General features: G+C 45.9%; 1 protein-coding gene across 1 annotated transcript in view; it reads right to left on the bottom strand.

Moving 5' to 3' along the window:
• Positions 1 to 7,008: 7,008 nt before the first annotated feature.
• Positions 7,009 to 12,587, bottom strand: part of LOC127585846 (spliceosome RNA helicase DDX39B) — a 37,375-nt gene continuing 31,796 nt past the window's right edge. Inside the window, exon 11 of the mRNA XM_052043547.1 lies at positions 7,009 to 7,375. Within this exon, the coding sequence (XP_051899507.1) occupies positions 7,359 to 7,375 (17 nt within the window). The 3' untranslated portion in view covers positions 7,009 to 7,358. The remainder of the gene's footprint in view (positions 7,376 to 12,587) is intronic.

The following is a 12,587-nucleotide window of genomic DNA, read 5'->3' as shown; positions in this document are numbered from 1 at the left end:
CAAGGATGTTGCCAAGACTTGAGTTATAAGGAGAGATTGTGACCGTTTTCCCTGACTTTATGGAGGTTTGTAAAATTAAGAGGGGAACAGATAAGGTAGATGGTCACAATCTTTTTTCCCCCAGGGTAGGGGAGTCTGAAACTAGAGGGCATAGGTTTAAAGTGAGAGGGGAATGATTTAAAGGGGGCCTGAGAGACACAGAGTGTGGTATGTATATGGAATGAGCTGCCAGAGGAAGTGGTAGAGGCAGTTACAATACAACATTTAAAAGACGTTTGGACAGCTACATGGTTAGGAAAGGACAAGAGGGATATGGGCTAAATGCAGGCAAATGGGGCTGACTCAGGTTGGCATCTCTGTTGGAAAGGACGCATGGACGAGTTGGGTCGAAAGGTCTGTTTTCATGCTGTATAGCTATTATTCTCTAACTCAGGACCCTGGGCTGATCACTGTGGCACCCACTGGTAGCAGTCTGGATATTCAAAGAAAAAAAACATTTTTACTAATTTCTTTTAAACTTTTAAACCAATACAGTATGCTAATATATTAGCCCAACCTGATGTGCTATTAGTTTCTGGAACAACCCTTAAGCACGATGTTAACAAATGCCTTTTGAAAAGTCCAGATATACTACGTCTAATGGTCCCCCTTTATCCACTCTGCTTGTCAAACCTACCACAGGGGACATCAAGGGAACAGAGCTCGTATGAGAGCAGGATGTATGGGAAGAGGGTATTGAGTCAGAGCTGTATAGCAGAGAAACAGGCCCTTTGGCCCACCGTTTCCACACCGACGTTTTTGCCCACCTACATTAATCCCACTTGCCCGCATTAGGACTGTATACTTCTACGCTTTGCCTAATTATCTGTCTAATTGTTTCTTAAATACAGTAATTGCATTCGATTTCACTTTCTCTGGAAGCACGTTCCAGATATCAACCACTCTGTTAAAAAAAACTTGTCCCTCAGATCCCCTTTAAAACCCCTTCCTCTCACCTGAAACCTATGCCCTCGTTCTTGATACCTCTACAACAGGAAAAAGAATTTCCTTTTTCTACATCTCTTATAATTTTTATACTCCTCCATCAGGTCACCCTTTGCTTCCTTTGCTCCAGGGAAAACAAGCCCAGCCTATCCAATCTCTCCCCATGACAAAACTCCTCCAATCCAGGCAACATCCTGGTGAACCTCCTCGGCCCTCCCTCCACTGCAACCACAGCCTACTTTGAGCCAATTATGCCACATGTTAAATATCTTTATCATGCACTGTAAATTCCTAAATAATTTACATAATTTACAAAATTCCTACAAAATTCCTTTGTTTTCTATTTCAGAGAACCCATTGGCACATTTAAAGTTAGTTTTACCTCTTTTGTTAAACAAAGTGGGGGCATGGGATTTTTCAAACTGCCATTTACCAAAACAATCCAGGTATTCCCAAAACTTCCTGGGATTACTATCAACTCTGAAATGGAGGCAAGTGGAGGTGGGTGGAGGAAGAGAGCAGATGTTCAAACGAAGGACTAATGAAGATAATGAAGAATAAAATCTACAAGTGAAAACTGTAGAGAGAATGTGAGAAAGAAATGAGATGCTAATCTCAACGATTTACCGATTTAAAGTCTTGTTTTCACCGAGCTGGGGTTAACCTTACGGCAGTGAAGTTGCATCTGATTTTTGAGGAGCTCAATCTCAGACTAATACAGCACAGAAAGAGACCCTTTGGCCCAACTCATACATGCCCACCAAGTTGCCCATCTAAGCTAGTCCCACTTGCCCGCGTTTGGCCCTCTAAACCTTTCCTATCCATGTACCTGTCCAAGTGCCTTTTCAACGTTGTTATTGTACCTGCTTGAACCACTTCCTTTCACGTACGCACCTCCCTCTGTATGAAGTTGCTGCCCCTCAGGTCCCTTTTAAATCTTTCCCCTCCCACCTTAAACCTGTCCTCTATTTTCTATCTTCCCCAACACTGGGGGAAAAGACCGTGCATTCACCCTACCTGTGCCCCTCATGATTTTATACACATCGAGTAACACCTCTCAGTTTCCTACGCTCCAAGGACTAAAGTCCTATCCTGCCCAACCTCTCCCTACAACTTAGGCCCTCTAGTCCTGGCAACATTCTCGTAAATCCTTGCACTCTTTACAACTTAACGGCGTCTTTAGGAAGGAGAGCAGAAGGAGTAAGAGCAGGAGTCAGCCTCTCACCTCCACTTAAATAACTTGCTTTATTGTCCTTTCAAAGCAAACAACCCCGCATTTGCTCACGTTAGCCACGGTCACTCACTTAACCCATCTACATCTCTTCACAGGCTCCCTGTGCCCACCACACGACCCGCCTATCTTCATATCATGAGCCAATGTGGCTGCAGTACACTCAGTCCCTTCATCCAAGTTACTAATGTAGTCACGGCCCCTGCACTGATCCTGTAGCACCCCACCAGTTAATGATTGCCAGTCTGAAGATGAACCACTTGCCCCAGCTCTGTAGGTTGGAGTCTCTCATTGTCATAAAGTTGTACAGCACAGAAACAGGCCCTTCAGCCCATCACATCCATGCTGACCTTTCTGCCCATCTACACTGATCGCATTTGTCCGCGCTAGGTCCACATCCTTCCATGCTTTGCCTATTTAAGTGCCTGTCTAAATGCCTCTTAAACATCGTAACTGCGCCTGATTACACATTGTAGATATCAACCGCTCTGTGAATACAAAAAAAACTCACACCTCAGATCCCATTTAAAACTCCTTCCTCTCACAAATCTAAGGCCTCTCTTTTTTGATACCCCTACCATGCGAGAAAAGATTCTACCCTATGTCCCTCATATCTTACATACCTCCATCAGGTCACCCCCCAGCCTCCTTTGCTCCTTCTCCCCTACCGAAGTCCTCTAAGCCAGGATCCTCGTGAATCTCCTCTGCACTCTCTCCAGCACAATCGCATCCTGGAATATAGTACCTGCAACCCTCTGAATCCCATTTGCAGAAATCTTTTATGTGACATCTTAACGAAGGCCTTCTGGAAATCCAAGTACACTACATGTACCGGACCCCTTTCTCCACCTTGTTCGCTGCATTCTCAAAGAACTTGAGCAAATTTGTCAAACCGGATTTACCTTTCATTAAACCATATTAATTCTGCTCGTTTGTCTTTTGTTTTTTTTAAAATGTCACCTCCTTAATGATAGATTCCTGCATCCTCCCCTTGACTGATGTCAGGCTAACCAGCCTACAGTTTCCTCTGTCTCCTTTCCTTGCAGCTTCTACATCGGGACCTCTGCAGAATCCAAGGATGTTTAGTGGATTACAACCAATATCTCTTATCATCTCTGCAGCTAATTCAAATGCAGGTCATTATATCTCAGAGATCTACTGGCTTTCTACGCATTAGTTCGCCTGTTACTTTTTCCCTAGTGATACGAGATTGGTTTACACCATCCCTGTAGCTACTAAATTCTCTTACTGAAATGTTTTACTGTCTTCCACGATGAAGACTGATCCAAAACAATCATTTAGAATCTCGGCCACTTCTCCACTTCCCATTATTAATTTCCCAGTCTCTTCCTGAGGGCCACATGATTATTTTAGCTACTCTCTTCCCTTGTATTTACCTCATCTATTTTTCCACCCAAGTAGAAATGGTCCCTGTGAAGCATTTGAACTTCGACCTCCCACGGATTTGGGAATATTCAATACTTTACCAGTTCAGGAAGAAAAGACATTAAATTGTTTGCCTCAAATACTTTGAACCAAATGAGGAGCTCCCCTCTTGGGTTTTTGCTCTGATGATCCCCAAAAGTACAGACATTCATAGAGAAAGATTTCCTATTCCCAGGACAATTGGCTTCAAGGAATACTGGAAGATCAGGATGGGGAAAAAAAAAATCAAGTGCACACCCACCAACAAGCTAGTCAGATTGTTCTCCAGTATGTTAATTTAATAATTGCGCAAAAAAAAAAGCCATCAAATGAATATATACTTCTCTGCATTTAGCAAACCCAATGGTTCCCAATCTGAGGGGGGAGGGAAACGGCAAACATGGGTGTCACTGAGTCTTTTGATGGTATCGAGGTAATTTAGTTAGAAAGTTCACAAATGGAGAAACAAGCTACCCCAGCAATCCCCATCTATCGAAAAGTTATGTCCCCTGACACTCTCAGGTGCACATTGGTTGTGGTACGTATTTTACCAAGTATTAATTAGTGGGGCTTTCATTCACTGTCTGGCTTGGAAACCACTGCTGTGAGTGAGTAATGTTGGTGTTAGGACAGAATAATCTGCCATTTCTTGGTCATATCGTTCAAAATGTGTGAATTATTAGGGGAGGTAGAGAGTCAAAACCTTAACCTACAGGCACAACCAGTGATAACACTGCTCTGGTTACATTGAATGCATGGGTGCCACTGTTTACATTTTTTAAAAAATGGACAGTGAATGAAGTCCATGCCTCAGCTCTGAGGTATGTGGAATATGATATGGTGTTGACACCGACAAGTTCCATTATCCAGCTTCCTTAAGAAGCATTTTGCAACTGAGGTGCTTTACAGAAACTAGATTTAGATCTAGCTCGGAGGGAGAAAGTAGAGCCTCTTCAATGGAATTACAGTGGATGATCAGTTGAACGTGGACGGTGAGGACAGGGGCAGCTCTATGGTGCAGCGTGTCGCTGCCTCACAGCGCCAGAGACCCCGGGCTCAATCGCGACCTCCGGCACTGTCTGTGTGGAGTTCGCACCGTTTCCCCCCAGGTGCTCTGGTTTCCCTTCCACATCCCAAAGACATCCGGGTTGGTAGGTTAATTGGCCGCTGTAAATTAAACACGACAGTGTGTAGGTGAGCGGGGGGGGGGGGGGGGGGGGGGTGGTAAGAATGTGGGAATTAAAAAAAAAATTGAGATTAATATAGGATTGGTGCAAATGGGAGGTTGATGGTTAATGTGGACTCGGTGGGCCTGTTTCCACACTTCTCTGACAAGGAGATCGTATGGCAGGGAGAAAGCAGAGAGTGGCGGGTCAACGGGAATTTTAGTGACTTAGGGTTACGTGCAGTGAGGTTCCCTGGGGCTCTGCACTTGCCCCGCGGGTGTGATCGATGAGGAGGATGTTGCAGAAAGGTGGACACATTAGGGTGGGCATAAAGGTGTCAAATTCAATTCAACCTGGAGAGGTGATGCAGGGCAAGAAAATCAAGGGAATAAATTGCCAGTGATAACATACAAGGAGGAACCAACATCGCCGACAGTAGGTAAAGCGGGGATATTGGCCTTTGTTGGCCAAAGAACAAACCACAAGAGCGAGGAGGTCATGTAAAATGTTAGTAAAGCCACAACCAGGGCACCTTTCCTGCCACTCAAACTCCTGTCTACCTACCACTCTCTGCTTTCTCCACAGGATAGGGTGTGATAGCATGAGAGAGGGTTTATTGATCTGAGGATCTCTCAGGGACTGGAGAATTAGATAGTGGTTAGTTTAGGATTGTTTCCTTCAGAACAAATTAGACCATTACATTTAACTAAGATGGACAAAATGAAGAGTAACCTTGGCAGTTTGAATAAGGTTTATCAGAGAAGCCAAAAACTAGGGGAGTTGACCGATAAAAGGGCGGCATGGTGGCATGCATAGCTAGCAGCATAGCAGCCCCACAGCTCCAGAGACCTGGGTTCGATCCTGACCACCGGCACTGTCTGTGCGGGGTTTGCACGTTCTCCCTGTGACCAGGTGGGTCTCCCCAAGTGCTCTGGTTTCCTCCCAATCCGAAAGACGTGTGGGTCAGTAGGTTAATTGGACACTGTGTGTTGCCTCGAGTGTGTGGGTGAGGGGTAGAATCTGGGTGGGGGAGTTGATGGGAATGTGGAGAGAATAAAATGGGATCCGTGTAAATGGATGGTTGATGTGGAGTTTCATTCCATTACATCTTAAGGTGCAATTTGCCCACAGTCATTTTTCGCTTCTGGCCAGAACTGCTCAGAGTGTCATAGAGTTGTAGAGAAACACAGCATGGAAGCAGGCCCTTCAGCCCACCGTCCATGCCGACCATCGTCCATTTATGCTAATCCTATTTATTTTTTATTTGCCCCACATTCCCATCAAATCCGCACCACCACCACCCCCCCCAAGATTTTAACTCTCACCCACACACTAGGGGCAATTTACAGCAGGCAATTAAGCTACAGACCCACACATTTTTGGAATGTGGGAGGAAACCGGAGCAGCTGGGGGAAACCCATGCGGTCACAGGGGGAACGTGCAAAAACTCCACACAGACAGCACCCGAGGTCAGGATTGAACCCGGGTCTCTGGCGCTGCGGGGCAGCAGTTCTACTAGCTGTAGCACTGCGGAACAACTTCTCTTAATGGGTCTTTGGGATTCTTGACTCTCGAGAGGTCTGGAGATGGAGCCGTCGAATCTATTTGAAATGGAGATGGATCTTTGGATTAGAAGGAAGTTGAGGATTATGGGGAACAGACGGAAAAGTCGAGTTGAGGCCAAGATCAGACTAACCGCGACCTTACTGAATGGCAGAACAGGACCGGATTGTTTACTCCTGCTTCCTGTGTATTGGGAAACTCTTGAACACATAAATGGACATCAGTCTACCGCAGAACTGCTCAAATTAGTTCTGGCAACTCGTACCTGTCTTTGCTGTTCCAGTTCTCCTCCGCTCTCAGTCAAAAATCACGCAGGGGTTATAAATGTGCACTGCGCCCAATCCAGTCAGGTTCAATTGGCTCAACGTCACCTCGTTGGTTGGTCTTGGCTGCTGTCTGGTTCAATTGGCCTCAGCAAGGCTGGGTAAGAAATGGGAGCAACTATAAAAACACTGGCCAGGGCGTCAGCACCTGACCCTCACGTGGGTGGGAACTGAGGGTCCAGAACTGCCTGCGAAGACCTGTCCGACTGCTGACCGGTGTCTCAGTCCTTGCATGGAGAGTGGTCATCCAGTGGAAACCTCAGCAAAAGCCTTCAGGAGAGGGGCGGGCAGGGAAAGAGAGGATGGACAACACAAGTTCCTGGTACCAAGGATTTTTCTCTTTAATTGTTATCACTGGAACACATTTTCTACTCAAATACTCGGCGCCAGGCAGGTCTGATGTAGTGTAAATGCAAGTCATAATCTCCATGCAAACACAGTTCACCACAGATAAAGGAAGGTGGAAAATAATTCTAAAAATCGTTTATGTAACGGAATCATGTCACTTGTTGTCAAGTGCGGCTAAACACATGGTATTTACATTCAGCCATTTCCATTGTCAATGCTGGTGAACGCACATCAATGTAAAATGGTGTAGTCCGTAGTGTCAGACTTGGCGAGCTTCATCAACCCACGACGATAAAAGCTGGACGTGTGGTCTCGCGTCTATCTGCTCTGCTCAACTGTAAGAGGAGAGAGGGAATAAGGGAGAGAGAGTTAAAATGGGGCTTGCTGTTAAAAATATCTTTTATGTACCCTGCATTTTCACCGTTTAGTGGACTGGCCTGAGGTTTTCCAAAGCCACTGACCAAGCTTCAAGCATAAACCTTTGCTCTCAGAAGGAGAACACGAGTTGCTTTAACCCATTAGGTCTTCGGACAGAGGAAAGAACTTGGTGTGGACCAGTCGGACCAAAGGGCCCATTTCCGTGCTATACAACTAACTTAAAATGCTGGACATGCTCAGCTGGTCAGGCAGCATCTGTGAAAGGAGAAACAGTTAACCTTTCAGGTTTGTGACCCTTCATCAGACCTTGGGCTGGTTTCCAGTACAATATTTTCACCAGGGAGCTGCTGAGATATATTCCATACCGAGATAGATTTCTGGACTATTGAAAAGTCTGGGATCACGGGGAACAGGCAAAGAAGTGGAGCTGGGGTGAAAGTCAGATCTCATTGAATGGCAGAGCGAAGCTGGAGGGGCTGAATCCTACTCCTGTACCTTGTCAAAAGATGCATTACTTGACATTCTCTCGAAACAAAGGTCAGGAGCAGTAATAGAGTGATCTAGTTCTGCAAATAGTAATAGTTAAAGGTAATTTGACTGTGGAAGAGACTTTGTAAAAAAAAAATCATCTTCTCCGACCTGAAAATGGTTTGCAAAGCACACCTCTAGGATGGGTGCATTAAGGTGAACCTGGTTTAGTACATAATGGAGGCAGGAATAGAAAGGATGGGCAGCAATATTAGATAGACTGGGACTGTCTTCCATGGAGTGAAGGAGGCTGAGGGGTAACTTTATTGAGTTGTATAAAATTATGAGGTACACAGATAGTCACAGAGTTTATCCCATGGTAGGGCAGTATAAAACTGGAGGGTGTAGGTTTAAGGAGAAGTCCAAGGGGTTTAGAAGCGATCTGAGGAAGATTTATTTTCCACTAGGGGGAGGGTTGGGATCTGGAATGCACAGTGGGGGTGGTGGAAGCAGAGACTCTCACAACCTTTGAGGGGGATCTGGATGAACATTTGAATCACCAAGGCAGAGGAAGCTACGGACCAAGTGCTGGTAAATGGGATTAGTATGGGTGGTTGGTACAGCCATGGGATGCCAGAGGGCCTGTTTCTGTGCTGTACAACTCCGTGGCTCCAAAAGCCATCATACCGTTTGCCTTTCATACCATTTGCCGCACCTTGTTGCCTTTCAGTTGCTTGTTGCCTTTCAGTTGCTTGTTGCATCTATCTCCAACCCTTCCCCACCTGACTCCATCTGCCAATCAACTCCTCCTCACCTGGATCCACATCCAGGCCAGCTCTTGCCCCACCTCTCCACCTCCCACCCCTCCACCTCCCACCTCGCCTCTTTACACCGGCTATCTCCCCTCTACCCTTTCAGTCCACATAAAGGGTCTCGACCCGAAATGTCGACTGTCCATTTCCCTCTACTGATGCTGCCCGACCCGCTGAGTCCCTCCAGCAGCCCATTTCTTGCTTGTTGTAGCTTACCGGCTGGACTCTACTCAACTAACCAAGATGTAATCTCCAGAGAGTTAGGAGAAACCTGTTGGCACACGACATTGTGGCAAGCGGATCAGATCAGGAACACCCAAGCTATGGCCCCTGGCAAGTCTGGGTTGGGTCGCTGACTGCAGAGCTAAGTTTTGAGTATACAGTAACATGTTTAGACCCTGCAAAATCACTAGACAAAAGATATTTTTGAAGGACTAAAACACAGCCTTGTAATTATATCACCCACAGGCATGCAGTCAAAATAACTTTTAGTTTGTGTGCATAAAAGTTAGAGAGCTGACTGTGGTGCAGAACAGGCCTTGATGCGGCCACAGTTTAGAAAGGGAAGGCCAGGCAAAAATATAGACGAGCCACAGTTTTAATAATTATTGCAGGTCAACATTGCTTCAATGAAGAAGTGTTTTTTTCAAACCAACTCCTGGGATGATGGAACTGTTCTGTGAGGAAGCTTTGAGTAGACTCGGGTCTGCAGCACTCGGAATCATACAGAATGGAAATGGGCCTATATTCCTCTAAACCGTCCCTATCTATGTACCTGCCCAAACATCTTTTAAATGTTGTTAATAGAACACAGAACACTACACCACAGTACAGGCCCTTCAGCCCACAATGTTGTGCCGACATTTTATCCTGCTCTAAGATCTATCTAACCCTCCCCTCCCACATAGCCCCCTATTTTTCTATCATTCATGTGTCTATCTAAGTGTCTCTTAAATGTCCCTAACGTATCTGCCCCCACAACCTCTGCCGGCAATGCGTTCCACGCACCCACCACTCTCTGTGTAAAAAATTTACCCCGCATCCCCCTTATACCTTCCTCCAATCACCTTAAAATTATGTCCCCTCGTGTTAGCCACGTACCTGCCTCAACCACTTCCTCTGGCTGATCATTCCATCCTCAATGTGAAGTAGCTGCCCCTCAGATCCTTTCCCCTCTCACCTTAAACCTCTGCCCTCTAGTTTTTGATTCCCTAACCCTGGGAAAAGGACTGAATGCATTCACTTTATCTACGCCCTGCATGACTTTATATACCTCTCCCTACCTGCCAATCAGTCCCTCGAGTCCTGACAACATCCTCATAAATCTCCTCTGCACTCTTTCCAACTCAATGGTATCTTTCCTATAGCATTGTGACCAAAACCGAACACAATATTCCAGATGTGGCCTCACCAACGCCTTGTACAACTGCAACATAATATCCCAACTTCTGCACTCAGTGCCCTAACTGATGAAGGCCAGTGTGCTGAAAGCCTTCTTCACCTCCCTGTGCATCTGTGATGCCACTTTCAGGGAACCATGTACTTGTACTCCTATTAGAGTGTTATAGAACTCTCTGTTCCACAACACTCCCCCAGGGCCTTACTGTTCACTGTGAAAGTCCTACCCTCATTTGTCTTCCCAAAATGCAACACCTCGTACTTTTCCAAACTGAAGTGTTTGAAGGGATAAGTGATCGCATGAAGGAGTTGGCAGTGCTGAAGCCACAAGGGTATTTCCTTGATGGGGGAATTTAGAACCAGGGTACATCTCAGGATTATGACTTAGAATAGGAGGAATTTCTTCTCTCAGAATTGTGGATCATTGGAATTCTCCAATCCAAAGAGCCCTGGTGGTTAAATAATCAAGTACATTCAATGCCCAGATATATTTCTGGACTATTGAGAAGTCCTGGGATCATGGGGAACAGGCATAAAACTGGAGCGGGGACCAAGATCCAGTCTCAGTGAATGGCAGAGCAAGCTGGAGAGGCCAAATCCTACTCCTGTACCTGGCTGAAAGTGACAAATTGCTTAAAATTCACTAAGAGCAAAAGTCAGGAGCAGCAATAGTGATCTAATTCTGCAAAGAGCAATAAAGGAAATTTTATTGGAAAGATAACTTTTTTTTTAAAGAGAGGACGTTGCCTGCTCCGATCTGAAAATGGTTTGCAAAGCACATTTCTGGGATGGGTGCATAAGGAAAGCTGGTTCTGTACACGAGGGACACAGGAATAGAAAGGATGGGCAGCTGTATTAGACAGGCTGGGACTGTTTTCCCTGAAGCAGGGGTGACCTTATAGAGGCTTATAAAAAATATGAGGGGCATAGACAATCACAGTCCTTTTCCCCCAGGGTAGGGGAGTAAAACTAGAGGGCATAGGTTTAGGGTGAGAGGGGAAAGATTTAAAGGGGGATCTGAGGGGCAACTTTTTCCACATAGGGCGTGGTGAGCATGTGGAACGAGCTGCTAGAGGAGGTGGTAGAGACGGGAACAATTACAACATTTAAATGACATTTGGGCAGATATGTTGCAGCTATATAGGACCCTGGTCAGACCCCACTTGGAGTACTGTGCTCAGTTCTGGTCGCCTCACTACAGGAAGGATGTGGAAGCCATAGAAAGGGTGCAGAGGAGATTTACAAGGATGTTGCCTGGATTGGGGAGCATGCCTTATATGAAAGCAGGTCGAGGGAACTCGGCCCTTTCTTCTTGGAGTAACGGAGGACGAGAGGTGACCTGATAGAGGTGTATAAGATGAGAGGCATTGATCATGTGGATAGTCAGAGGTTTTTCCCCAGGACTGAAATGGTTGCCACAAGAGGACACAGGTTTAAGGTGCTGGGGAGTAGGTACAGAGGAGATGTCAGGGGTAAGTTTTTTTACTCAGAGTGGTGAGTGCGTGGAATAGGCTGCCGGCAACGGTGGTGGAGGCAGATACCATAGGGTCTTTTAAAAGACATTTGGATAGGTACATGGAGCTTAGGGCTATGGGTAAGCCCAGTAATTTCTAAGGTAGGGACATGTTCGGCATAGCTTTGTGGGCTGAAAGGCCTGAATTGTGCTGTAGGTTTTCTATGTTTCTATATGTGGAGAGGAAACATTTAGAGGGATAGGGGCCAAATGTAGGTAGATGGGATTAGCTCAGGTAGGCAGCTTGGTCAAGGTGCGTCCATTTCTGTGCAGTATATCTCCATGAATCCGCGCGTAGGGTGGGAGGAGGCTTGTGCGGAACATCGGAGGGCTAGCACAGACGAGGTGGGCTGAAGGGCCTGCATCCAAGCTGGAAGTCAAAGAACAAAAAAAAACTGCAGATGCTGAAAATCGGAAATAAAAGCAGACTCCAGTTTGAAGGGAAGGTCGTTGACCCAAAACTCTCTCTGCTGATGCTGCCTGACCTCATGAGAGTTTCCAGCATCCTCTGCTTCATTCTGTATACTGTGCAAGAGTTAATTGCGATTGAACTCAGCCGTCTGAATTCAAAGCACTTAATGCAAACCAAACTGACATAGAACCAGAGTTAAACAGCACAGAAACAAGCACTTTGGCCCACTCGGTCCGTCCTGACCTTTTTGCACATCTACATTTCTCCTTTTAGGACCGTATCCTTCTATGCCTCATCTATTTCAATGTCTCCCTCAATGCCTCTTAAATGTAGCGATTGTATCCAATCCCTTCACCTCCTCTGGCATATGGAATAAACCTCTGAACCATAGAATCCTAGGAGTGAACATCACCAACAGGGTCAAATCACGTTGATGCCACAGCCCAGAAAGCTCACCAGCGCCTCTACTTCCTCAGGAGGCTAAAGAAATTCAGTTTGTCCCCTTTGACTCTCACCAACTTCTATCAATGTATGATAGAAAGCATCCTATCTGGATGTATCATGGC

Source organism: Pristis pectinata, chromosome 34 (assembly GCF_009764475.1).
Source record: "Pristis pectinata isolate sPriPec2 chromosome 34, sPriPec2.1.pri, whole genome shotgun sequence".
NCBI lineage: Eukaryota > Metazoa > Chordata > Chondrichthyes > Rhinopristiformes > Pristidae > Pristis > Pristis pectinata.
The sequence above is the reverse complement of the archived record's forward strand: the minus strand, read 5'-3'. Positions and strand labels throughout refer to the sequence as shown.